Genomic DNA, 26794 nt, shown 5'->3' with positions numbered 1-26794 from the left:
TCAGTGTACCGTTGCTATGGGCACTGAGACGAGTTGTTGCTGAGCTGAGCACAGCAACAACACTCACAGGTAAGCTGGCAGCCTGGCAGCAGCTTGGCACATCATGGCCTGCTGGGAGGTGTATAAGAGGTAGCAAGGCCTCTCTTTCTCTCTCTCTTTCTCCCTATTTCCCTCTCTCTCTCTCTCTCTCTCCCTCTTTCCCTCTCTCTCTCTCTCGCTCTCTCAAACACACACTCTCGCTCTGTGTATCTATACATCTGTAATTTGTAACTCTCTACTACTCCCTCTGTTGTCAACACTGTCTTTTTCTCTCTCTCCGTCTCCCTCTTCCCATATCTCCTTTCTATCACTCTCCCTCCGGTGTATCTATAAATCTTTAATTTGTAACACTGTAGCTACCGCTGCTCTCCCTGTTGTATACTCCCCCTCTCTCTCTCTCTCTCTCTCTCTTTCCCTCTTTTCCTCTCTCTCCCCCTCATTTTGTGAATGGATTGCTGGTTCTCATCAGAGCTCAGTCATTCCCTCTGGCCTGTGATGACTCAGTAGAAGATTATACACTATACATGCAGCTCTGCTCTGGATCTCATGGGGGGGTAGCATTGCTTTATGTAACTGCTTACACCCAGGAGTTCACTGGCGACAGAGCACGCCAGCAAGTCCCAACAACAATTATGCTAATGTGACAGGACTCTGGTCCCCGAGGGTCCCAGGGAGAACATGGAAACAGTGGAAAGGGGGGAGACGCGGAGGGGGTAAGGGAGAGGGGGGAGATAGACGGCTGTAACCGCTCACAATTTAATGCTGATGCAGCTTTAGCAACACAATGTAATGCATGGAGCAATTTAACCTTGCATGGTGGGAGTGAAGTAGTAGTGTACGTGTGTGGAATTCCAGATCAGTATACTGCCTCCCCTGATTCATACATTGCTCCAGGAAGAGCATTATATACAAAAATGAATATAATATTAGGCACTTAATCCAACCTCTCTTTCCTCTTACTACACCCACCCATTTCCTCCTTCCATAGCCTACTGGCTAGGCTTAATGTAGACTTACATAACTGTCACTCTGAATAGTGGGTACATTATTTCCCGTTATGATCTGTGTGTATGGATGAGCCGCACAAACCACCATGTCAAATTTGGCCCATTCTCATTGGCTGCTCTAATTCTGCCTCAATGAAAACACATCTGGAATCTACTTTTTTGTGGAAATTAGTTGTACTAAATGTGGAATTGATACCAGTGTCATGGTTCAGACAAGACAGGGTCTGGATTCAATAAAATGATGCCTGCCCTGGCAATACCCATGATCTGTCTCATTTTTCATGCACACATGTCTTATTCTAAAATGTGGAAGCATCTACCTGTGAGAGTACCTGTACAAAACAATTAAGCAATTTGACAATGGTTTCTTATCCATATGTATACTGTGTAAATAAATGCTCTAGTGTAGCTTTGACTTAATGGAGTCCAAGGTTACTACTGTACAATAGCATTGCATTTTGAGAGTTGTATCTTAGATCTCTCCTCTGCCAGTCAGCAGAAATGTCATAAAGAACTAGTGCTGGTGGTGCGCAGTGGGAACTGTAGTGTGATACTACCAACAAGCTCTTATGCCATCCTCTCCGCATTGTTTCACAAAAATGCTGCCTGCCTGTCACCAACTCAAACAGATATAAATGAACTGCGCTCCACCGGGCTTTCTGCAGATTGGATAAAATGAAACAGGCTGTGTAGGAAAAGAGACACTGCACTGTACCACAGTAAACGTCCTCCACCTCCTCCCTCCTCCAGGCAGCATATTGGCTTTTGGCAGTGGTGGAGCTGTCATTGGGATTCAGTGCCTCAACCCATCCTATCCCCCCACCCCTCTTCCCCCTTCCCCTTTCCAACGTTCTGCCACACTGACTATAAATATGATCAATAACCGCATCGTCACGCAGCTTTCCCTAGCTTGGAGAGCTTTTGCTGAAAGCATTTTTTCACAAGGAGGGGCACATGGAAAGCGCATTACAGCTAGAGCCATTGCCAGACTTCCGGAGAAAGAGGAGGGAGAGAGAGACAGAAAGAGAGACAGACAGAGAGAAGAGCAATCTTGCAATCTCTCCAGGCCTTTCATGGTTGACACCTGCCTGTCTCCTTCTTTCATCTGAAGTGGGGGATGATGGGAGACTTCCTGGTAGGATGGTTGGTTCTGAGGGTTGAAAGGAATCGTAGCACCATTAGTTGCCTCGGTGTAGCACAGCTATACAGCTATTTTCAATATGATATTCATGTTTTATTCACAGATTGATGGTATAACCGGTGCTGGTCAACGTGAATCACTGTGAGAATAAACAAGTGTGTTGCTTGAGATCTCTGTGAAATGCAACTCTGTAGGCTCACGCGTCATGCTTTAAGTTTAAAGGACAAGTTCGCTTTTATGAACCAAATCTCTGTTTTTGATGTAAATGGCATGTTATAAAAGAGACTTCTCGTTCCCATTGTGGTGATATGAGAAACGAGAAAGTACCAGCTTGCTAGCACACAAAAAAGTAACGCTCGAGTCCAACAAAATGATATATAATGTTGAGGATAAAGTTTGTAAAGACACAAAAATCTTAAGACCTGCATCAATATACTGAGGGCATTGCCGTTTCTAAAAATAAGGTATTTGGGTGTTTTTGGAGCCTTTGTTCTTTTGGAATTTGTATTTATTATTATGGATCCCCATTAGCTGCTGCCAAGGCAGTAGCTACTCTTCCTGGGATCCAGCAAAATTAAGGCGGTTATATCATTTTAAAAACATTACAACACATTCACAATATCACAATACATTCATAACAGATTTTCACAACACACTAAGTGTTTTAAACTGTCATCTCTGTTAAGGAAGAGATGCTCATATCAGGGATGCAATTACTACTAGATGAAACCCTCCCTTGCAGTGAGGCAGTCAGAGAAACCAGGCAACTTCATACACAACTTCATACACACAGTGTATGAAGTAGAGAAGATACAGTAGATCTGCCCGGGGCAGACCACAGACGGACTCAAATAGAGATCAAATACAGCCTGTATTAAGGCTGGGAGTGGGTCTGGTCTGGCAGGTGGCTGTCCCCCATAAAGGCCCAGGCGAGACAGGCAGATAGAGCCCTGCACCTACAGGGTGGCATTGGATGGGCTCTGCCCTGCCGCCACCACCATCCATCTGGCTATATTGAATGTTCTCTCTAGGACAGGAGTGATTACAGAGAGCAGGAGGGGGAGGGAGGGAAATATGGAGAACTCAGTACCTCAACTGCACTAGGATACCAGGCGGCCGGGGATGGGAAAGAATGATCCCGTAACATTGTAAAGAGGTTGTCAGAATGTTTGGTGCTGAGAAGGTGTGTTAATTGGTATACTGGAGGGGGTATTGTGACACGGCATGTGTGTGCGTGTGTTTGTGAGTGAGTGTGTACTGTGTGAGTCAGTGGAGGCTGGTGAGCTCATAGTAATGGCTGGAACAGAGTTGATAGAATTGATAGAAACACGTTTCCCTCACCAGCCTCCACTGGTGTGTCTTTCTACGCATCGCATGCAGGTATGTGCGTGCATGCGTAAGTGAGTAAGTGAGTGCGTGTGTGCCTGTTATGTACTTGTATCTGTAGGACTATATGTGTATTAAACTGGCTCCAACTCAATATGGGTGTCAGTTACTCTTCTGGAGCACAGCCAGGGGGAGCACCAAATACACACTTCATCCCCTGCAATGCAGCCCAGCCCAGCCCAGCCCAGTACAATCCAGCCCAGGCTCCAGCCCATACAGGCTATTTATATTCAGCCCATGTTCTGTAGTGGCGATAAAGCCATCAGCATCCCCTGTACCATGACTCAGTCTGCACACACAGCATTCACCTGCCCAGGACAGGATAACTAACTACTGCACAGCATGTAGCCCACCCCTGTAAAATGCACAGTGTATCACAGACCAATACACTACATTACAGGATCATCCAGGTACTGTGTAAGACAGATCAACAATGAGTGTAGCGATCTTCAAGGATGTGATTAAATTTAAACCAAAAACGGATCAAATGTAATCACACACAGATCAAAGGCTCCAGTGTCGGATGATACGAGGAGAACGAGGAGAAATGGAGGGATGTGTGTGTTTTGTGAATCTGTGTGTGAGAGGGAGATAACAGATGTGACTGTTGTTGAGTTGTGCTTGAATGATGATCAAACAAAAACAAACAAATAAATCTAATGAGCAGCTGTATCAGCAGACGGTCGAGCAAGCAGGCAACTCACACACCGTTGCACATGCACACACATACACACACACACACCATTGCACACACATCACTGCATGGCAGGTACACCACATGTGCATGCAGGCACGCACATACGCATGCAGACACACACACACACATACATACACACACACAGCTCTCACCCAAACCTTCCCTGAATAATTTGGACTACTGTCTACCATACAGGATCCTGTACAGATGGGACTGGATTCTATTCATCCTGTGTTTGTCTGCACAGTGTACTGTATTATGGAAGTGTCACCCAGCTTCTTTGGTTAGTAGTCATTTCCTGTTGGGGTTGTTGATTGAAATCCTCACTGCACTAGTGCCTTGAGTGAACAAGTCTGACAGATGTAGTTCCAATAGCTCAAAGCGGAGTCATATAAAGATTAGTGATGGATACACACACACACAAACATGCACACACACATAGGCACACATGCATTCTTGCATACACATACAGTACATCCTTTGGACTGGCCCCCCAGCTGCTCTGAGAAAACCTCCAAAAGGGTGGCATTGTGGTATTGTACAGTATCTCTGGGTGCACACTGGGAGCTTCATAACATGAGGTGAGAGACAACAGCTAGGGTTAATTTTAACAGCTGTTTCCAATAACAACAAACAACTCGATTAAGGATGAAAAGCCAGCGGTATGACGCAGCTCAGGTTAATCTAATCAAAGAGACTAATCAAATTATCCACACGGTGCTAAACAGGCCAATTCAATATACCTACGTCTTGTCATACTCACCCCTTACTGTACTCAACTCTGATTCCATTATGGGGTGATTCCTATCATAAAGTCATTGGATGCTATGGTACTATCTGCAAGCTCTCACAGTCTCACATCCATCCAGGTTTCTGTTGTTCCAAACGTAACATTTCAAAGTGTCTAAGGTTAAGTTTAGGCATTAACTCCAAATTCTTAAGGTTAGGCATTAACTCTGAATGGTTAAGGTAGGGGTTCATGTTGGGGATAGGCAAAAAATAATAATAATAATACTTGTAGGTATTATTGCTCACTGTTGCCCCTAGTGGCCGGTTTCCACCTCATCTCCCGACGTCCTCAGACATGGATGGACATCGAATACTGACTTGTATCATGGGTGACCTGGCTGGGTAATACAGGCTTGCAGGGCCGAGCTAGCCCCTCAGCAGAGACTGTATCTCCAAATCAAATCAAATTCTACTGGTCGTGTACCTGCCGCTTTTGGGGCGGCAGGTAGCCTAGTGGTTAGAGCGTTGGGCCAGTAACCGAAGGGTGATGGATTGAATGACAAGGTACACATCTGTTGTTCTGCCCTGAACAAGGCAGTTAACCCACTGTTTCCTGGTAGGCCGTCATTGTAACTAAGAATTTGTTCTTATCTGTCTTGCCTAGTTAAATAAAGGTTAAAATGAAAAGAATATATATATATACATCATATACACATGTCTTGGGTGCAGTGAAATGCTTATGTTTCCAACAGTGCAGTAATACCTAACAATACACAACAATACACACAAATTCCAAAAATGTAAAGAAAGGAATTAAGAAATATCAGAACGAGCAATGTCAGTCAGATATTTATATTACAATGTATATGATGGTGTGTATAGACAGTATATGAATAGAAAAGGTGTGTACAGCAGTAGTTACAGTATATACATATGAAGTGGGTAAAACAGTATGTAAAGCTTATTAAAGTGACCAGTGTTCAATAACTATGTACCATTGAGATGATAGTGGGTGAACAGGCTGCGGCTCAGGTGGCTGAGGTCCTTGATGATCTTCTTGGCCTTCCTGTGACACTGGGTGCTATAGATGTCCTGGAGAGCAGGCAGTGTGCCCCCGGTGATGCGTTGGGCTGACCGCACCCCTCACTGGAGAGTACTGCGGTTGCGGACGGTGCAATTGCCGTACCAGGCGGTGATACAGCCCAACCGGATGTTCTCAATGGTGCATCTGTAGAAGTTCGTGAGGTCTAGGGGCCAAGCCGAATTTCTTCAGCCTCCTCAGTTTGAAGAGGTGCTGTAGCGGCGTCTTTGTCACACTGTCTGTGTGGATGGACCATTTCAGGTTGTCAATGATGTGCACACAGAAGAACTTGAAGCTTTTCACCCTCTCCACTGCGGCCCAGTTGATGTGGATGGAGATGTGCTCTCTCTGCTGTCTCCTGAAGTCCACGATCAGCTGCTTCTTGTCCAGATGGGACAGGCCAGTGTGCAGTGCGATGGCGATTGTGTCATCCATGGATCTCTTTAGGCGGTATGCAAATTGTAGTGGGTCTAAGGTGTTGGTTAAGGTGGAGGTGATATGTTCCTTAACTAGCCTCTCAAAGCACTTCATGATGAGAGCAGTGAGTGCTACGGGGTGATAGTAATTTAGTTCAGTTATCTTCGCTTTCTTGGGTAACAGAACAATGGTGGACATCTTGAAGCAATTGGGGACAACAGACAAGGATATGATTGAATATGTCTGTTCACACTCCAGCCAGCTGGTCTGCGCATGCTCTGAGGATGCGGCTAGGGATGATGTCTGGGTCAGCAGCCTTGCAAGGTTTAACGCGCTAAAATGTCTTTATCATGTCGGCCAAGGAGAACGAGAGCTCACAGTCCTGGCGAGCGGTGGTGGCCTGTGTCGGCAGCACTGTGTTTTCCTCGAAGCCGACAAAGAAAGTGTTTAGCTTTTCAAGGAGCAAGGCTTCAGTGTCCGCGACATGACTGGTTTTCCCTTTAGAATCCGTGATTGTTTTGGAGTCCCTGCCACATACGTCTCGTGTATGAGCCATTGAATTGAGACTCCACTTTGTCCCTGTACTTATGTTTTGCCTCTTTGATTACCTTACAGAGGCCATAGCTGGACTGTTTGTACTCGTCCATGTTGCCAGTCATCTTGCCGTGGTTAAATGCAGTGGTTCGCGCTTTCAGTTTTGTGTGAATGCTGCCGTCTATCCAATTTTTTTTGGTTTGGATAAGTTCTAATCGTCACAGGGGGAAAAACATCCTCTGTGCACTTCTTGATAAACTCGGTCACCGAGTCAATGTACACACTACATGACCAAAAGTATGTGGACACCTGCTCATTGAACATCTCATTCTAAAATCATGGGCATTAATATGGAGTGGAGTTGGTCCCCCCTTTGCTGCTATAACAGTCTCCCCTGGGAAGTCTTTCCACTAGATGTTTAGTAAAACTAAATGCATTCTCTTCAACCGATTACTGCCCGCACCCGCCCGCCCAACTAGCATCACTACTCTGGACGGTTCTGACTTAGAATGTGTGGACAACTACAAATACCTAGGTGTCTCGTTAGACTGTAAAATGTCCTTCTAGACTCACAGTAAGCATCTCCAATCCAAAATGAAATCTAGAATCGGCTTCCTATTTCGAAACAAAGCCTCCTTCACTCATGCCGCCAAACATACCCTCGTAAAACTGACTATCCTACCGATCCTTGACTTCGGCGATGTCATTTACAAAATAGCCTCCAACACTCTACTCAGCAAATTGGATGTAGTCTATCACAGTGCCATCTGTTTTGTCACCAAAGCCCCATATACTACCCACCACTGTGACCTGTATGCTCTCGTTGGCTGGCCCTCGCTACATATTCGTCGCCAAACCCACTGGCTCCAGGTCATCTATAAGTCTTTGCTAGGTAAAGTCCCGCCTTATTTCAGCTCACTGGTCACCACAGAAACACCCACCCGTAGCACGCACTCCAGCAGGTATATTGCCGCCTTTCCTTCCAGTTCTCTGCTGCCAATGACTGGAACGAATTGGAAAAAATCACTGAAGCTGGAGACTTATCTCCCTCACTAACTTTAAGCATCAGCTGTCAGAGCAGCTTACCAATCACTGCACCTGTACACAGTCCATCTGTAAATAGCCCACCCAACTACCTCATCCCCATATTGTTATTTATTTATTTTTTGCTCTTTTGCACCGCAGTAACTCCACTTGCACATCCTCATCTGCACATATATCACTCCAGTGTTAATGCTAAATTGTATTTATTTCGCCACAATGGCCTTTTTATTGCCTTGCCTCCCTAATCTTACTACATTTGCACACACTGTACATAGATTTTTCTATTGTGTTATTGACTGTATGTTTGCTTATCCCATGTGTAACTCTGTGTTGTGTTTTTGTCACACTGCTTTGCTTTATCTTGGCCAGGACGCAGTTGTAAATGAGAACTTGTTCTCAACTGGCCTACCTGGTTAAATAAAGGTGAAATACATTTTTTTTTAAATTAAATTAAAAAAGATGTTGGAACATTGCTGCGGGGACTTGCTTCCGTTCAGCCACAAGAGCATTAGTGAGGTCGGCCACTGATGTTGGGTGATTAGGCCTGGCACGCAGTCGGCGTTCCAATTCATCCCAAAGATGGGGTTGAGGTCTCTTGACAGGGCTCTGTGCCGGCTATTCAAGTTCTTCCACACCGATCTTGACAAACCATTTCTCTATAGACCTCACTTTGTGCACGGGGCCATTGTCATGCTGAATGAGTAAAGGGCCTTCCCCAAACTGTTGCCACAAAGTTGAAAGCACAGAATCGTCTAGAATGTAATTGTATGCTGTAGCGTACACTGGAACTAAGAGGCCTAGCACGAACCATGCTAACTTTACAGTTGGCACTATGCATTGGGGCAGGTATCGTTCTCCTGGCATATGCCAAACCCAGATTCATCTGTCGGACTGCCAGATGGTGAAGCGGGATTCATCGCTCCAGAGAACGCGTTTCCACTGTTCCAAAGCAGCGGCAAGCTTTACACCACTCCAGCCAACTCTTGGCATTGCGCCTCGTGATTTTGAGGTCTACTTTGTGGCTGAGCCGTTGTTGCTACTAGACGTTTCCAATTCACAATAACAGCACTTACAGTTGACCGGGCCAGCTCTAGCAGGGCAGACATTTCAAGAACTGACTTAATGAAAAGGTGGCATTCTGTGACGGTGCCACTTTGATCGTCACTGAGCTCTTCAGTAAGGCCATTCTACTGCTAATGTTTGTCAACGGAGTTTGCTTGGGTGTGGCGGAAATAGCCGAATCTACGAATTTGAAGGGGTGTCCATATACTTTTGTATATAAAGTGTACGTCAATGCCATTCTCAGAGGCAACCCAGAACACATCCCAGTTTGCATGATCAAAACAATCTTGAAGCCCTGGATTCTGATTGGTCAGACCATGTTGAACAGTCCTTACCACGGGTACTTCCTGTTTAAGTTTCTGCCTATAGGAGGGGAGAAGCAGAATGGAGGTGTGATCTGATTTGCTGAAGGGAGTGTGGGGGAGGGCTTTGTAGCCATCCCAGAAGGGGGAGTAGCAATGGTCAAGAGTTCTTGATGAGCGAGTATCGCAGGAGATGTGTTGCTAAAACTTTGTAAGCGTTTTCCTCAGATTTGCTTTATTAAAATCCCCAGCTACAATAAATGTGGCCTCAGGATATGTGGTTTCCAGTTTGCACAAAGTCCAGTTTAGTTCCTCGAGAGCTGTCGTGGTGTTGGCTTGAGGGATTAAATACACGGCCGTGAAGATGACCGAAGAAAATTATCTTGGGAGGTATTGTGGTCGGCATTTGATGGTGACGTATTCCAGATCGGGAGAACAAAATGACTTGAGTTCCTATATTTTACCACAATCACACCATGATTAGTGAATCATGAAACATACACCTCCCTCCACCTTTCTTTTTCCTGGAGAGTTATTTCTTCATGTACGGAGAACTCCACTGGCTGTATGGATGGGGACAGTATATCCAGAGAGAGCCATGATTCCGCGAAACAGAGTATGTTACAGTCACTGATGTCTCTCTGGAAGGAGATCCTCACTCTGAGCTTGTCTACTTTATTGTCTAGGGACTGAACATTAGCGAGTAATATACTCAGAAGCGGTACGCCTCCTGAGTCTGACAAAAATCCCACTCCATATTCCTCTTCTCCATCGACGGTGTCTTGGAGCAGCCCCTGGGATGAGTGGAATTGCCTCAGGGGGTACAAACAAAGAATCCAATTAAGGGAAGTCACATTTCTGGTCGAAATGCTGGTAAGTGACCACCGATCTAATATCTAAAAGTTATTTGCATCTGAGCAAATAATGTAAAATGTAACACGCAAGAAAATAAAAAATACTGCAAAGTTGTCTAGGAGCTAAGAACAGGACGATCATGTCTGTTGGTGCCTACTGTATGTGATACTGGGAGAACAGGGATCCAAATGTTTCAACAGTTTCAGCACAAATGGTGAACAGTTCAGAGTACAAATAGCACTGCATGTACTGATTTCTCCAAGCTGTTGATGTTCCTGAGGCCTCTTTATTATGTTGACCCTGGATCAACATGTCCATCAACCAATCAGACAATAGTCTGCCTTTTGAACTGTGTCCTCAGATAATTCAACTGTTGTCCACTCTGAATGTTTTTTCTGTTGTCCTCGGAGTATGTGTGAGTGTGTGGGACTGTGAGTTTGGGTGATATCTGATCCCGTATTGTGATCTGTGGTGTCTGCCGCAGACAGATTGCATGTCTGTCCTCCTTTTGCCACCTTTTGGGAGGTGGCCTTAGTGTAAAGGGAGCAGAAGAATGGGGACCAGCACTTACAGGATTCATGGAATAGACCTGAAGCATGCTGCTACTGTATACTGTGTGACAATCTGTCTGTGGCAGACACCACAGATCACAATACGGGGTCAGATATCACACAATCACAGTCACACACACTCCGACCCAGCAGCAGCAATCCATTCCTATTCCATGAATCCTGTAAGTGCTGGTCCCCATTCTTCTGTCCCCTTTCCACTAATGCCACCTCCCAAAAAGGTGGCAAAAGGAGGACAGACATGCAAAGTCATAACACTCACAGCATGCTACCTGCCACAGAGTGACGGGCTCATTAGAACAGACAGTGTGAACTGGGTCCAGGTTACCTCAGGGCTCATCTGGACTAAATTACTTGGTGACCTTGTTTCCACATAGAAGCTCTGCTTGGCCTCCTGCTGGCCTCAAACCATATGTATACCCTCTGTCTCTGTTGCTCTGTTTCTCTCTCTCTCCCTTCATTTTGCTCTCTCCCTTCATCACCCCTTTCCTCTTTCTCTTCATCTCTTTCTCCCTTCCTCCATCATTCCCCCCTCTCTCTCTTCTTGTTCTCTCTCATTCTCTAGCTCTCCCTCCCTCCCCACTCCCCCCTCTGCACCTCCCTCTCTCCCTCTCACTCTCACTCTCCCTCTCCCTCTCCCTCAAGGCACACCCATACAGCACACAAAATTGTGGACAGCATTTAGCCTACCTGATAGGATTGGGAGCACTGTTTTAGAAAGGTGGGGGGGAAAATAACCTGCTCCAACTGTCCTCTTTAAATTCCTTTCAGTTGATAGCAACAACAAAAAAACATGGTTTGGACAAATCAAAACACAAGATAGTAGACATTTCCAGAATGCATCAATAGCCTAAAAAGTATTTATTCCTGAAACTATGCAAGTCGGTGCAAAATTGACTGTTAATCAATAACACAGTAAAGTCCATCTAAACACCATAGGGACTGATGCTGCAGTTTAGTCACAGAAGATCACTCATAGTGTGGGTGTGACCATAACAGAAATGGTTAAACAAAATATAGCAGATTAATACAGAAAAAAATATCCGAAAAGATAACATTTAAAGACTTTACCTTAAGTTATTCGAAGTTTGTCCACGTACGCAACGCAATTTGGGCTTTCTCGCCGTTTCAGCACCACAGCACAGTGGACAGCTCCGGCCAGGTGACAGAAGCACTGCAAGACTATTGAACTGATGCACTGACTATATGCCAACTAAAACCATGCAAACGTCTCCAAGGCTATTTATTTCTGAACAAATTCATCATGGCAATCATGCAATCGCATAGACCACATTTTGCATGATATCGAAATACGAATAACTGCGATATGTGATCGGATGCCTAGGCTACATTTGGCTGTATTTGGTTGAAGTTGTATGCTATTACAATGCAAACAAAAATCTGAATGCCTCTCATGGGCTAACAACAGACTCAGCCCGAAAATTATGCCAAGTCACCATGGTAACAAGAGATGCAATACACCTAGGCGCTCGGAAAGGGAGCAATTTGTGTACGTTTCCCACAAGCCAGAAACGGAATCTAATCAACATCTAATATACCAATAATATTGCACTGTATATAATAACTTGGATGTATTTAACATATACGGGTGCTTTAACAGTCAACACCAATCTGCTTTCTGTCAGGGATCTCCGGCATAATCCGAACACCTTGCTGTTGACTACACGATCACGTTGGGGCTCAGATTGTCAGTCGAATGTTCCCTCTATTATGTGACTGAAATGAATTAGAGGACCTAATGCCGTTCTCTAACGAAATAAAATATCACACGTTGTACAATGACCATTCATCTTCTTCTTATTCTTACATAGCCTAATAGCAAATGATCAATCGACCAATCAAACAATTCGATATGATAAATGTGTCCAAAATGCCACCAAAAGGGCAAATTAGGCAAAACCAAATGTCCACATTATATATGCACTAGTGCAGATCGAGCTGTCTCAGTAAAAATAACTATGAAATATAAATCTATTTTACAAAACCGTTAGTTTACAATAGTAAGGTTTGGTGCTCCGAGAATCAATGGCCACACTTGAGAACAAACCTACCTGTATGCAGGTTGAAGGAGACTCTGGCTTCGGCGAGATACGGGGTATCGCTCTTGGACCGGACTCTCCTGATCCGCCGGCGGTCTATATGGTCTTCCGGAGAAGCCGCCATCAATTTGAGCAGCGTCCAGTGACGACTGGCGTGTTGGGACAGACACAGAGCCACGGCCGATCACGGGAAGGTATTGGTGGGGAGAGAAATAAATAGAAAGGGTAGAACAGGAGAAGGAGATGCTGGGAGATTTGAAGCGAGGCTTGGAGCTGCTATTACAGAGCTCCTTAATAACCCAACAGCAGAGTGGAATGAGAATGGAATATCAGAGGGGGGAAAAATCGCTAAAATGGAAACATCAGACCAGTCATTGCATTTATTCGAGGTTTTTGAACTAACATATGACTGCCTATGAAAGCTAACATTATGAGAACATTAACATTATTTTCCTTCATGTATGTAAACTATGATAAACCAAAAGACATAACTGTAAATTGTGTTATACATTCGTGATACATTTTTAAAATAGCCTATCCAACGCCATCTTGTGGAATTAAATTAGAAATATTGGGTCCTTTATGGACGTATCAGCAAAATGGGATGAAAACGAAGAAAAAAAGAAAGAAAGAAAGTGTGAGCTCAGGGAAGAGAGGAAGTTCTATATTTTAACACCACCAGAGGGCATTATAAACTAGACTATATCTTTCCCCTCAGTGGATTTTGTGGTCTGGCTAGAAGGGATCCAGCTTTTGGCAAATTAACGTCAGATTTGACATTTCGTATAGGAGAATGTACGCAGCAGGTTAGGATAATTAACATAGCAGGTTATGAAAAGGTTTAGAGTTAGCTAAAATACAAAAGAAATATACTTTTTAAGATAATTTGACAAAACTTGGATCCCTTCTAGCCATGACCGAATTTTGGAGCGAAAAATTCTATGCTTTGTGACAGTAAGGGAGTCTTTACGGTTTTTCAAACTAATTACTGTAAGAAAAGTAAACAAACTCTGCCTCGCAGGCTGGTAGCTCTACTGGTTCGGTATGGACGTGTTACAAATGTTATGTATGAATTCAAAATATTCTGAACACAGGCTATTCAATGTAGTGATCGATGCACAATTGATTTGCCTGCATGTACATTTTATCCTGACTTGATGGCTCATCACCTCACTGTTTTCAGTTTTATACATGTATCGTTGGGGAAATTATATTTATTTGTTATTAAAAGCTGTGTTTAAATGTTTTATAAAAAAAAAATCATTTACGAGCCACAGCTGATTTGAACGAGTTTGCTCATTCAGATTCAGAACTTTAAAAACATTGGGTAGACTCCCACTGGGCAGGCTCGCATTGGTCGAATCAACGTTGTTTCCACACTGAAATTACTTTGAACCAACGTGGAATAGACCTTGAATTGACGTCTGTACCTAATGGGGCCTTAATCAACAGGTTTGCCTACATTGTTAACACCATTCAGAATGCATAATCCTACAAAGAGTGGATTTCCTACCTTTGGTGGTGCTGCAGGCTACTGGAGGAAATGGCTTTCTCAGGTCATGTAAAACACACATACATAGAACTACAGGCATTAATTTCATAGTCATGATTTTTATGCTCATGTACACACAGATGTTTACACAATGCTACAGATATACAGTAGCAGTCAAAAGTTTGGACACACCTATTCATTCAAGGGTTTTCTTTATTTGGACTATTTTCTTCATCTTAGAATAATAGTGAAACAATCTACACTATGAAATAACACATATGGAATCATGTAGTAACCAAAACAGTGTTAAACAAATCTAATTATATTTTATATTTGAGATTCTTCAAAGTAGCCACCCTTTGCCTTGATGACTGCTTTGCACACCCTTGTCATTCTCTCAACATTGGTTGAATCAAAGTTGTTGCCACACTGAAATTACATTGAACTGACGTGGAATAAACTCTTGGCATTCTCTCAACCAGCTTCACCTGGAATGCTTTTCCAACAGTCTTGAAGGCGTTACCACATATGCTGAGCACTCGTTGGCTGATTTTCCTTCACTCTGCGGTCCTACTCATCCCAACCCATCTCAATTGTAAACACCATTCAGACTGCATAATCCTACAACAATCGTACAGGGCAGGTGCACATTGGTTGAATCAACGATGTTTCCACACTGAAATTACTTTGAACCAACATGGAATAGACGTTGAGTAGAGGTCTGTGCCTAGTGGGGTTTTCCTCTCATTGTAAACACTATACTAAACACTACTCCATTACTCTCCTTCTTGGTCAAATAGCCCTTACACAGCCTGGAGGTGTGTTGGGTCATTGTCCTGTTGAAAAACGAATGACTAAGAGCAAACCAGATGGGATGGCGTATCGCTACAGAATGCTGTGGTAACCATGCTGATTAAGTGTGCCTTGAATTCTTAATAAATCACTGACAAAGCACCCCCACACCATCACACCTCCTTCTACAGTGCATGCTTCACGGTGGGAACCACACATGTGGAGATTATTCATTCACCTACTCTGTTTCACAAAGTCACCGCGGTTGGAACCAAAAATCTAACATTTTCACTCATCAGACCAAAACCCACATTTCCACCGGTCTAATGTCCATTGCACGTCTTTCTTGGCCGTAACAAGTCTCTTCTTCTTATTGGTGTCCTTTAGTAGAGGTTTCTTAGCAGAAATTAGACCATCAACAAGTTGATGTTGAGATGTGTCTGTTACTTGAACTCTGTGAAGCATTTATTTGGGCTGCAATCTGAGGTGCAATTAACTCTGATGAACTTATCCTCTGCAGCAGAGGTAACTCTGGGTCTTCCTTTCCTGTGGCGGTCCTCATGAGAGCCATTTTCATCATAGCACTTGGTTTTTGCGACTGCACTTGAAGAAACTTTCAAAGTTCTTGAAATTTTCCAGATTGACTGACCTTCATGTCTTAAAGTAATGATGGACTGTTATCTTTGCTTATTTGAGCTGTTCTTGCCATAATATGGACTTGGTCTTCTACCTATCTTCTGTATACAACCCCTACCTTGTCACAACACAACTGATTGGCTCAAGCGCATTGAGAAGGAAAGATATTCCACAAATTAACTTTAAACAAGGCACACCTGCTAATTGAAATACATTACAGGTGACTACCTCATGAAGCTGGTTGAGAGAATGCCAAGAGTGTGCAAAGCTGTCATTCTTATTTACCTTGGCAAGTCAGTTAAGAACAAATTCTTATTTACAATGACGGCCTAGTACAGTGGGTTAACTGCTACGTTCAGGGGCAGAACGACACATATTTACCTTGTCAGCTCGGGGATTCGATCTAGCAACATTTCGGTTACTAGTCCAACACTCTAACCACTAGGCTACCTGCCACCCCACGTCATCAAGGCAAAGGGTGGCTACTTTGAAGAATCTAAAATCTAAAATATATTTTGATTTGTGTAGCACTTTTTTGGTTACTACATGATTCCATATGTGTTATTTCAGAGTTTTGATGTCTTCAATATTATTCTACAATGTAGAAAATAGTAAAAATAAAGAAAAACTTTGGAATGATTAGGTGTCCAAACTTTTGACTGGTACTGCACTTTCTCTCTCTCTCTCATATCTACATAAACTCCCACACACTGTATGACATGTACTGTATGAAATTGTAGAATAAACACACTGCATGGGTGTGTGTGTGTGAATGTGTAGCTAAATAGGTCATATTTCCCATCTTGTTGCTAGGTCAAAGTTTAGTCTTTGATCTCAGCATCAGGGTGGCTCCAGGGTCATTGTGGTAATGGGGGTCTGTCTGTTTCTTCACATAATATGGCTCTGTGCCCTATCAACAGATTTATCTTGACAACAAGAGTGAGAAGGGGGAGGAGGGTGGGGTGTTACTTGCGTAACCACGGTTACTGCGTGCAGTGCCAAGGAGCTAGAACCAGGAGCTGGAGCCAGTGTCAGTTCATGAAAGTGGGACAGTCTCAGGTTGCATGATTGAGTGCCCACCAAGTGTTTATTTATGGGAGCTTGTTCCCACTCTGTTAAATATCTACCTACTTAGTCTCACCCAGCCAGCCCCTAACACTGTAGACTTAACCCATCCCTCTCCACCCTGACCGCTCAGACTCTGTGCGCGTTCCCCTGCCCAGGCATTGCTAACACCTGCCAGATCTTACAACGCCTGGATAGTTATTTTAAGTATCAGCTAACCACATCATATGTTATAGCAATCACGACACAGTCGATGACCTGGCACGCAACCATTGGTTGATACATGCGAAGTTTGAGCAGGGGAATGCGACTTCTACCTCCTTGCACTGTAAACTCTGACCTCTAACCTTCCATGGCCCTGTTTATCTCTGTCCCCAGGACCTAGCCACCCCTGAGGCCTTCTTTCAGAACCCGCACCTCTCAAGGTTGAGAAAACATGCTGAGTCCGGAAGCAGGTCCGGTCTGTGGTAGTCAACGCCCAGGTCATAGATGATTTGCACTACCAGGCCGGTTCCAGACATGTCCTCTAGATCCACGGTGAGAGGGCTGGGCTGGGGTTTTCTGTACTAGGCTGGGCTGGGCTAAGAGATGGCTAGGTGGGCCTGTGGAAGGTCTGGGCTTGGGCTGGGATGGCTTGGGCAGCAGGGCTTGGCTGGGTTCAGACAAGGCCACAGGCAAATACATTTTAGAAAGAGGGCACTGTTTCAAGGGAGGCTTCATTGTTTATGACTAAACTGAGAGGATATACAGTAGCCAGATAATTAGCCCTTGCTCTTGTGGTGGTTTCCAAAACTAGTTGTCAAAAGTCGAAAATGTTAAGATGAAGAATAGACTAACTTTATCTATTCGAGTCCTTCACCTAGGGTTGATTACATCAAACAGCTCTCAACAAGAAACCAGTATGCGTCATTATAATAAGCACACTAGCCATTGAGGACACTACCTTTGAACACTTTCCAGTATTAACATCTCACACACGAGAACTGGAGGACTATTTTGTCTTGCTTTACACCATTGGAGGCAAAGTGGAATGGAGTTAGAGGTAAAAGAGGCGGAACATTCCAACGTATCCTCCCTCTGCCCTCACGTCCAGACCTGTGGCTCTCTAACCATTTTATGGCTCTGAGCCCCCTGACATCATCGGGGCCCTCTGATGAGGCCTTCCCACTCCACCTTAGCACCCAGTGCAAGCTTCTCTGTTTCTGGTCCTGGGGTAATGAGCTGGCCATCCCCTGGATCATAACACGCCTCACAGGCTCGCAGCGACCCTCTCGTTGTCCTCCGCTAGTGGTTGTTATAGGGAGCTCCATAGTTGGGGATGTGGTGGTCGTGGAAGCAAGTACCCACTGCTTCCCTGGAGCCCGTGTTTGTGACATAGATCACCAGGACCATGCTGTGATGGAGAAGCACCCAAATTCTTACACGGTAGTCACGGGCTCCCGATTGGGGCAGTGGTCTAAGGCAGTGCTTGAGGTGCCACTACAGACACCCTGGTTTGAATCCAGGCTGTATCACAACCGGCTGTGATTGGGAGTCCCATAGGGTGGCGCACAATTAGCCCGCGTTGTCTGGGTTTGGCCGGTCTAGGCCGTCATTGTAAATAAGAATTTGTTCTTAACTGACTTGCCTAGTTAAATCATTTAAAAAAATAATGTTGGTACAAACCACAACAATCTTCATAAATCGGAGCAATTAAAAGAGGACTTCAGAGGGCTCATAGGCAGGCTAGGCAGCGGGTTCTCATTTCCGGGCCTCTACCAACAAAGGGTCACTGAATGGAATGCTTTAGTCATCTCCTCTGGCTTAAATCCTACTGTTCCTTGATGGATTTTGAACACATTGACCATTTTGAGCACTTTTGGAAGAGGCCCCAGTTTTACAAATAATTGTTTTACAAATAATTGGCTTGCATCCAATTATGAAAGGGGCATAAGTTCTCTCGGCCAACATAACATTGACTCAAAAACAGCCAAACCCCTGCTGAGGTAACTCATCCCATTCCCACTATGTCACAGCGTTATCGTACTGCTACAGGTACATATCTTCCCAGGTGCATTGTCAGTAATAATCTTGTGACCATAAAGTTGATGTCACGTGTGCTCCCCCTTCGGCCACTAGGTCACCAGGCTGCTCGTTATGGTGCACACCTGTCACCATCGTTACGCGCACCTGCGCATCATCAGACTCACCTGGACTCCATCACTTCCCTGATTACCTTCCCTATATATTTCACTCCCTTTGGTTCCTTCCCCAGGCGTTATTGTTTCTGTGTCATGTCTGTGCGTTGTTCGTGTTTCTTATTTTGTATTATGTTGTGTTTATTTATTAAAACACTCACTCCCTGAACTTGCTTGCAGTCTCTCACGCACTTCGTTACAGTTGAATTCCACTCTTATGAGTTAAGAATTAAAATGGGCTTCTATAAGAGCAGGTCCCGTCTATGGTTAAAAATAGCAGAATACAAACCATTGAGTCGTTATTCATTCTGGTTATTGAATTTGGCGATATCATCTATAGGAATGCAGCTTCCACTGTATTGAAGCCATTGGACACAGTTTATCATAGCGCATTGCGCTTTGTTACGAGCGATAGGTTCAGTACACATAATTGCATTTTGAATGAGAAAGTAGGCTGGCCCTGTTTGAAGTCTCATAGATCGATGCATTGCACTCTTTTTGTCAATAAAGACCTTTTGCATTAACGTCTGACATACCTTACGTCATTGTTGACCTTCAGACCCGTGCTCAGGGATGGCTAACCCTGGAGATCCCATTAATCTTCACCGAGTTAAGTAAATCTGCTTTCAGTTTTTTTTGTGCCTCTCATGTGGAATGCTCTCCAAAAGTCCTTAAAGTTGGTGGATTCAGTGTGTTCAAAGTGTTTTGTTTTTCAGATGATTGTTTTGCTTTCTGTATTTTTGTGTTTGCTTTTCATGTGTTGTGTAATTGATGTTCCCTTTATTGTAATTGTTGTTTATTGATGTGTTTGACAAGTCATCATTGTAAATAATAATTTGTTTTTGATTGACCTACAATGAGGGAAAAAAGTATTTGATTACCTGCTGATTTTGTACGTTTGCCCAGTGACAAAGAAATGATCAGTCTATAATTTTAATGGTAGGTTTATTTGAACAGTGAGAGACAGAATAACAACAAAAAAATCCAGAAAAACGCATGTCAAATATGTTATAAAATGATTTGCATTTTAATGTGGGAAATAAGTATTTGACCCCTCTGCAAAACATGACTTAGTACTTGGTGGAAAAACCCTTGTTGGCAATCACAGAGGTCAGACGTTTCTTGTAGTTGGCCACCAGGTTTGCACACATCTCAGGAGGGATTTTGTCCCACTGCTCTTTGCAGATCTTCTCCAAGTCATTAAGGTTTCGAGGCTGACGTTTGGCAACTTGAACCTTCAGCTCCCTCCACAGATTTTCTATGGGATTAAGGTCTGGAGACTGGCTAGGCCACTCCTGATTTGCATTTTAATGAGGGAAGTAAGTATTTGACCCCCTCTCAATCAGAAAGATTTCTGGCTCCCAGGTGTCTTTTATACAGGTAACGAGCTGAGATTAGGAGCACACTCTTATAGGGAGTGCTCCTAATCTCAGCTTGTTACCTGTAAAAAAGACCTGTCCACAGAAGCAATCAATCAATCAGATTCGAAACTCTCCACCATGGCCAAGACCAAAGAGCTCTCCAAGGATGTCAGGGACAAGATTGTAGACCTACACAAGGCTGGAATTGGCTACAAGACCATCGCCAAGCAGCTTGGTGAGAAGGTGACAACAGTTGGTGCGATTATTCGCAAATGGAAGAAACACAAAAGAACTGTCAATCTCCCTCGGCCTGGGGCTCCATGCAAGATCTCACCTCGTGGAGTTGCAATGGTCATGAGAACGGTGAGGAATCAGCCCAGAACTACACGGGAGGATCTTGTCAATGATCTCAAGGCAGCTTGGACCATAGTCACCAAGAAAACAATTGGTAACACACTACGCCGTGAAGGACTGAAATCCTGCAGCGCCCACATGATCCCCCTGCTCAAGAAAGCACATATACATGCCCGTCTGAAGTTTGCCAATGAACATCTGAATGATTCAGAGGACAACTGGGTGAAGGTGTTGTGGTCAGATGAGACCAAAATGGAGCTCTTTGGCATCAACTCAACTCGCCGTGTTTGGAGGAGGAGGAATGCTGCCTATGACCCCAAGAACACCATCCCCACCGTCAAACATGGAGGTGGAAACATTATGCTTTGGGGGTGTTTTTCTGCTAAGGGGACAGGACAACTTCACCGCATCAAAGGGAACGATGGATGGGGCCATGTACCATCAAATCTTGGGTGAGAACCTCCTTCCCTCAGCCAGGGCATTGAAAATGGGTCGTGGATGGGTATTCCAGCATGACAATGACCCAAAACACATGGCCAAGGCAACAAAGGAGTGGCTCAAGAAGAAGCACATTAAGGTCCTGGAGTGGCCTAGCCAGTCTCCAGACCTTAATCCCATATAAAATCTGTGGAGGGAGCTGAAGGTTCGAGTTGCCAAACGTCAGCCTCAAAACCTTAATGACTTGGAGAAGATCTGCAAAGAGGAGTGGGACAAAATCCCTCCTGAGATGTGTGCAAACCTGGTGGCCAACTACAAGAAACATCTGACCTCTATGATTGCCAACAAGGGTTTTGCCACCAAGTACTAAGTCATGTTTTGCAGAGGGGTCAAATACTTATTTCCCACATTAAAATGCTAATCAATTTATAACATTTTTGACATGCGTTTTTCTGGATTTTTTTGTTGTTATTCTGTCTCTTACTGTTCAAATAAACCTACCATTAAAATTATAGACTGATCATTTCTTTGTCAGTGGGCAAACGTACAAAATCAGCAGGGGATCAAATACTTTTTTCCCTCACTGTACCTGTATACATAAAGGTAAAATACCTTAAAAAAATTCTCTGAAGGGAAATTCTTATTGGACAAATGTCATTGTCAGCATGTTTTGGAGAGAGAAATACATTGTTTTCTTCTCCAAAGTCTCTGGTTGGTGTTCAGTTCTGTGTTTTCCTCCCCTGTGAGTCATCAGGTCTGTTTGAGACGTGCTGTGTGAGCTGTGGACATGTGGCTGTGAACCAGGGCAGCCCTATATGTGCTGCCCTAGAGGGGAAAGGGTAACTGCAGCTGCACTACAGCCCCTCAGTACAGCACAACCACCCGCTCACAGCAGGAACATTCCTCTCTCTCAACATGATGAACTTCATTCTCCATTTGGGTCTGGTGAATTGTCTGCATTGGCTGTGTGACTTGACTTTTAGAACATTTATTGTATTAATTTGTTCCACTGTTCCACAGTTCCACTGACCCAGATACCAGTGATGCCAAGATTCCTTCAGAGGAGCTGCCAAGGTAGGGATGATTCGTTTGGTTCTGTGTCTCTTTGTTGACATATTTTGTTACAAAATAATTTTCTACATAGTGGCAATATTTTGTTATTTGCTTTTAACTTAACCTCTTCTCAATCCTAAGTAACCATACATACCTGTTATGTGTGATGTTAACCTGCATGTGTGGTGTTGTCTGGCGGTGGTTTTATGTGCAGATGTGAGAGGAGAGACTGTCATGCTCTGCTCAGGCTCAATGTGACCTGGTTTGGGGAAACTCTGGACTTGCACGTCCTAACCAAGGTGGAGACAGTACTGGACACCTGTGATCTGTGTCTCGTGGTGTCACGTCCTGACCAAGGTGGAGACAGTACTGGACACCTGTGATCTGTGTCTCGTGGTGCATTTGTGGAATTTATGTTCAATCTGTATCTTATGAATCTCATTCATTTTTTTTGGAAAATGCCCTCTTTAAACACCCACTTTTTATATACATTATGCACAAGATTTAATATATGAGGGGCCTCCCGAGTGGCGCACTCCAGTGCTTAAGGCTTCACTACAGATTCAGGTTCGATCCCGGGCTGTGTCACAGCCGTCCACGACACTATTATAAGATGCAATGTTTTTGTTTTAATAAAAGATTATTTAGGGATTTATTTTAGTGCATTTTTGAAAAAAAAAGATATTTCATCAAACGGGGATACTTCATCAAAACAGAACCTGATAAAATGTGTTTTATTCATACTTCTACTGCACCACACAGTTCAGGTTTAAAATCATTCAGCGTTAATGGCTCATTGGACTTATATCTGATCAGATGTGTGTCACTGATTCCCCCTCAGGAGATTTGGCATGGATCCTCAGATCCTCAAAAGGTTCTACAGCTGCACCATCGAGAGCATCACTGCCTGGTATGGCAACTGTAGTGCGAACGGCCCAGTACATCACTGGGGCCAAGCTTCCTGCCATCCAGGACCTCTATACCAGGCGGTGTCAGAGGAAGGTCCTAAAAATTGTCAAAGACTCCAGCCACAGTAGTCACCACTCTCTGCTACCGCACGGCAAGCGGTACCAGAGCGCCAAGTCTAGGTCCAAGAGTCTTCTAAACAGCTCCTGAACACCTAATCAAATGGCTACACAGACTATTGCATTGCCCCCCCCGACCTATTTTACACCGCTGCTACTCTTTGTTGTTATCATCTATGCATAGTCACTTTAATAACTCTACCTACATGAACATATTGCCTCAACTAACCGGTGCCCCCACACATTAACTCTGTACCGGTACCCCCCTGTATATAGTCTCACTATCGTTACTTTTATTTCTTATTCTTATCTGTATTTTTTTTAAACTGCATTGTTGGTTAGGGGCTTGTAAATAAGCAGTTTACTGTAAGGTCTACACCTGTTGTATTCGGCTCATGTGACTAATACAATTTGATTTGATTTGAATTTGTACAGCAGCGAAATCAATAACCAATGTCCTTTGTGATACTATTCCTTAGGGAGACACTGGGGAGACCGGTAGACCGATTTGTCACATTTCTCCTTTTATACATGCATTGTCAGGTGTTTGTCTTGTGTGTGTCGCGGCGTGCTGCTGCTGTACAGGTACCATTTTCAGGGCCCGTGTGGGACCACGCTACCCCTGGCGTTGGCGCGTCAAAGTCTGAATTTATCCAAGGGTCAAGGGGGGGGTCTGATGGGGTTTGACCTCCGGGGCTCTTCTCATATCCACTCCAGGGTTGTTCGATTCCACGGCAATTATTCTCAGATCCCAAAAACGTGCCTTAAGACACTTTCAACTAGGAATTCTTGGTGGAGGGAGTGCTGCTGTCTGCTGCAGAAGACTGAATAGTAGAGCTGAGTAGTCTGACTGGATACTTGATACTTGTTAGGTTAACTAAACTGGAACTGAGATGTTATGTGTGTAATTGTTGGTTCTTGAAAGGCAGAAAAGTGCATATTCAGCTGAAATAAGAAAAATGGATTAGGCTGCTGATTATCCCGAACACATGTCACCATCGTCTTGCGCACATGCGCTTCATGACACTCACCTGGACTCCATCACCTCCTTGGTTCTTTTACCTATATCTGTCACACCCCTTGGTTCTTTCCTCAGGTGTTATTGACTCTGTTTTCATGTTGGTGCGTTGTTTGTCTTACGTGTTTATTGTTTCATTTATTTATTAAAACACTCACTCCCTGAACTTGCTTCCCGACTCTCAGCGCACTCGTTACAGTAGTCACCTGGATGTGCCTTGTTTAAAGTCAATTTGTGGAATTTAGTTCCTTCTCGATGCGTTTCAGCCAACCAGTTGTGTTGTGACAAGGTAGAGGTTTGTATACAGAAGATAGCCCTATATGGTAAAAGACCAAGTCCATATTGTGGCAAGAACAGCTCAAATAATCGAAGAGAAACGACAGTCCATCATTATTTTAAGACATGAAGGTCAGTCAATACTGAAAATTTCAAGATCAAAAACCATGAAGTGCTATGATGAAACTGGCTCTCATGAGGACCGCCACAGGAAAGGAAGACCTAGAGTTACCTCTGCTGCAGAGGATAAATTCATGAAAGTTAACTGCACCTCAGACTGTAGCTCAAATAAATGCTTCACAGTTCAAGTAACAGACACATCTCAACATCAATTTCCAGAGGAGACTGCGTGAATCAGGCCTTCATGGTTGAATTGTTGCAAGGAAACCACTAATAAAGCACACCAACAAGACAAATGGACTTGCTTGGGCCAAGAAACACAAGCAATGGACATTAGACCAGTGGAAATCTGTCCTTTGGTCTGATGAGTCCAAATTTTAGATTTTTGGTTCCAACCACCATGTCTTTGTGAGACACAGAGTACGTGAATGGATGATCTCTGCATGTGTGGTTCCCACCGTGAAGCATGGAGGAGGAGGTGTGATGGTGTGGGGGTTCTTTGCTGGTGATACTGTCAGTGATTTATTTAGAATTCAAGGCACACTTATCCAGCATGGCTACAGTTCTACAGCATTCTGCAGCAATACGCCATCCCATCTGGTTTGCGCTAAGTGGGACTATCATTTGTTTTTCTACAGGACAATGACCCAACACACCTACAGGCTGTGTAAGGGCTATTTGACCAAGAAAGAGAGCGATGGAGTGCTGCATCAAATGACCTGGCCTCCACAATCACCTGACCTCAAACCAATTTGAGATGGTTTGAGATGAGTTGGACCGCAGAGTGAATGAAAAGCAGCCAACAAGTGCTTAGCATATGTGGGAACTCCTTGAAGACAGTTGGAAAAGCACTCCAGGTGAAGTTGGTTGAGAAAATGCCAAGAGTGTGCAAAGCTGTCATCAAGGTAAAGGGTGGCTACTTTGAAGAATCTACTACTTTGAAGAATCTCAACACTGTTTTGGTTACTACATGATTCGATATGTGTTATTTCATAGTTTTGATGTCTTCACTATTATTCTACAATGTACAAAATAGTAAAAATAAAGAAAAACCCTTGATTGGTACTGTATATATATATATATATATATATATATATATATTTTTTTTTTTTTATACCGTACCATATGATCATACAGTAAGGTAATCATATACCTGAATGTTGGTTTTTATTCTCTATGGAGGAAAGGTTTACACTATTTCCCTTGTGAACTGTATAAACTACAACCCAGTACAATACCTAATCCATATGCCTGGTCAACTGTTTACACAACCAAATACACACAGCCATTACCAAATACACACAACTATGACCAAATACACACAACAATGATCAAATACATCAAGTACATGGCAATATCACAGAGAGAGTTTCAGCCACGTTCACTGAGATGGCTATTGCTAAGGGAAAGAGGAGGTGGACAGAGAGAGATGGGAAAGTTTGGGCAAAGGTACACTATAAAGCTTAAAAATCAGAAATACCTTATTTACATAAGTATTCAGACCCTTTGTTATGAGACTCGAAATTGAGCTCAAGTGCATCCTGTTTCCATTGATCATCCTTGAGATTTTTCTACAACTTCATTGGAGTCCACCTGTGGTAAATTCAATTGATTGGACATGATTTGGAAAGGCACACATCTGTCTATATAAGGTCCCACAGTTGATATTGCATGTCACAGCAAAAACCAAGCCATGAGGTCGAAGGAATTGTCCGTATAGCTCCGAGACAGGATTGTGTCGAGGCACAGATCTGGTGAAGGGTACCAAAACATTTCTGCAGCATTGAAGGTCCCCAAGAACACAGGGGCCTACATCATTCTTAAATGGAAGAAGTTTAGAACCACCAAGACTCTTTCCAGAGCTGGCCGTCTGGCCAAACTGAGCAATCGGGGGAGAAGGGCCTTGGTCAGGGAGGTGACCAAGAACCCAATGGTCACTCTGATAGAGCTCTAGAGTTCCTCTGTGGAGATGGGAGAAACTTCCAGGACAACCATCCCTGCAGAACTCCACCAATCAGGTCTTTATGCTAGAGTGGTCAGACGGAAGCCACTTCTCAGTAAAAG

General features: G+C 43.9%; 1 protein-coding gene and 1 pseudogene across 2 annotated transcripts in view; one reads left to right on the top strand and one right to left on the bottom strand.

Annotated features, from left to right (window-relative positions):
- Positions 1-13182, bottom strand: part of LOC106569162 (phosphatase and actin regulator 1) — an 87111-nt gene extending 73929 nt beyond the window's left edge. Inside the window, exon 1 of one of the 2 annotated variants that reach the window (XM_082960900.1) lies at positions 12936-13182. In XM_082960900.1, the coding sequence (XP_082817026.1) occupies positions 12936-13047 (112 nt within the window). In that variant the 5' untranslated portion in view covers positions 13048-13182. The remainder of the gene's footprint in view (positions 1-12935) is intronic. The other variant, XM_082960901.1, reaches the window with a different exon arrangement.
- A 1222-nt stretch (positions 13183-14404) lies between these two features.
- On the top strand, positions 14405-22674 carry LOC106569266 (NAD-dependent protein deacylase sirtuin-5, mitochondrial-like; annotated as a pseudogene).
- The last annotated feature ends 4120 nt before the right edge of the window (positions 22675-26794 follow it).

This window comes from Salmo salar, chromosome 14 (assembly GCF_965601325.2).
Source record: "Salmo salar chromosome 14, fSalSal1, whole genome shotgun sequence".
NCBI lineage: Eukaryota > Metazoa > Chordata > Actinopteri > Salmoniformes > Salmonidae > Salmo > Salmo salar.
The sequence above is the reverse complement of the archived record's forward strand: the minus strand, read 5'-3'. Positions and strand labels throughout refer to the sequence as shown.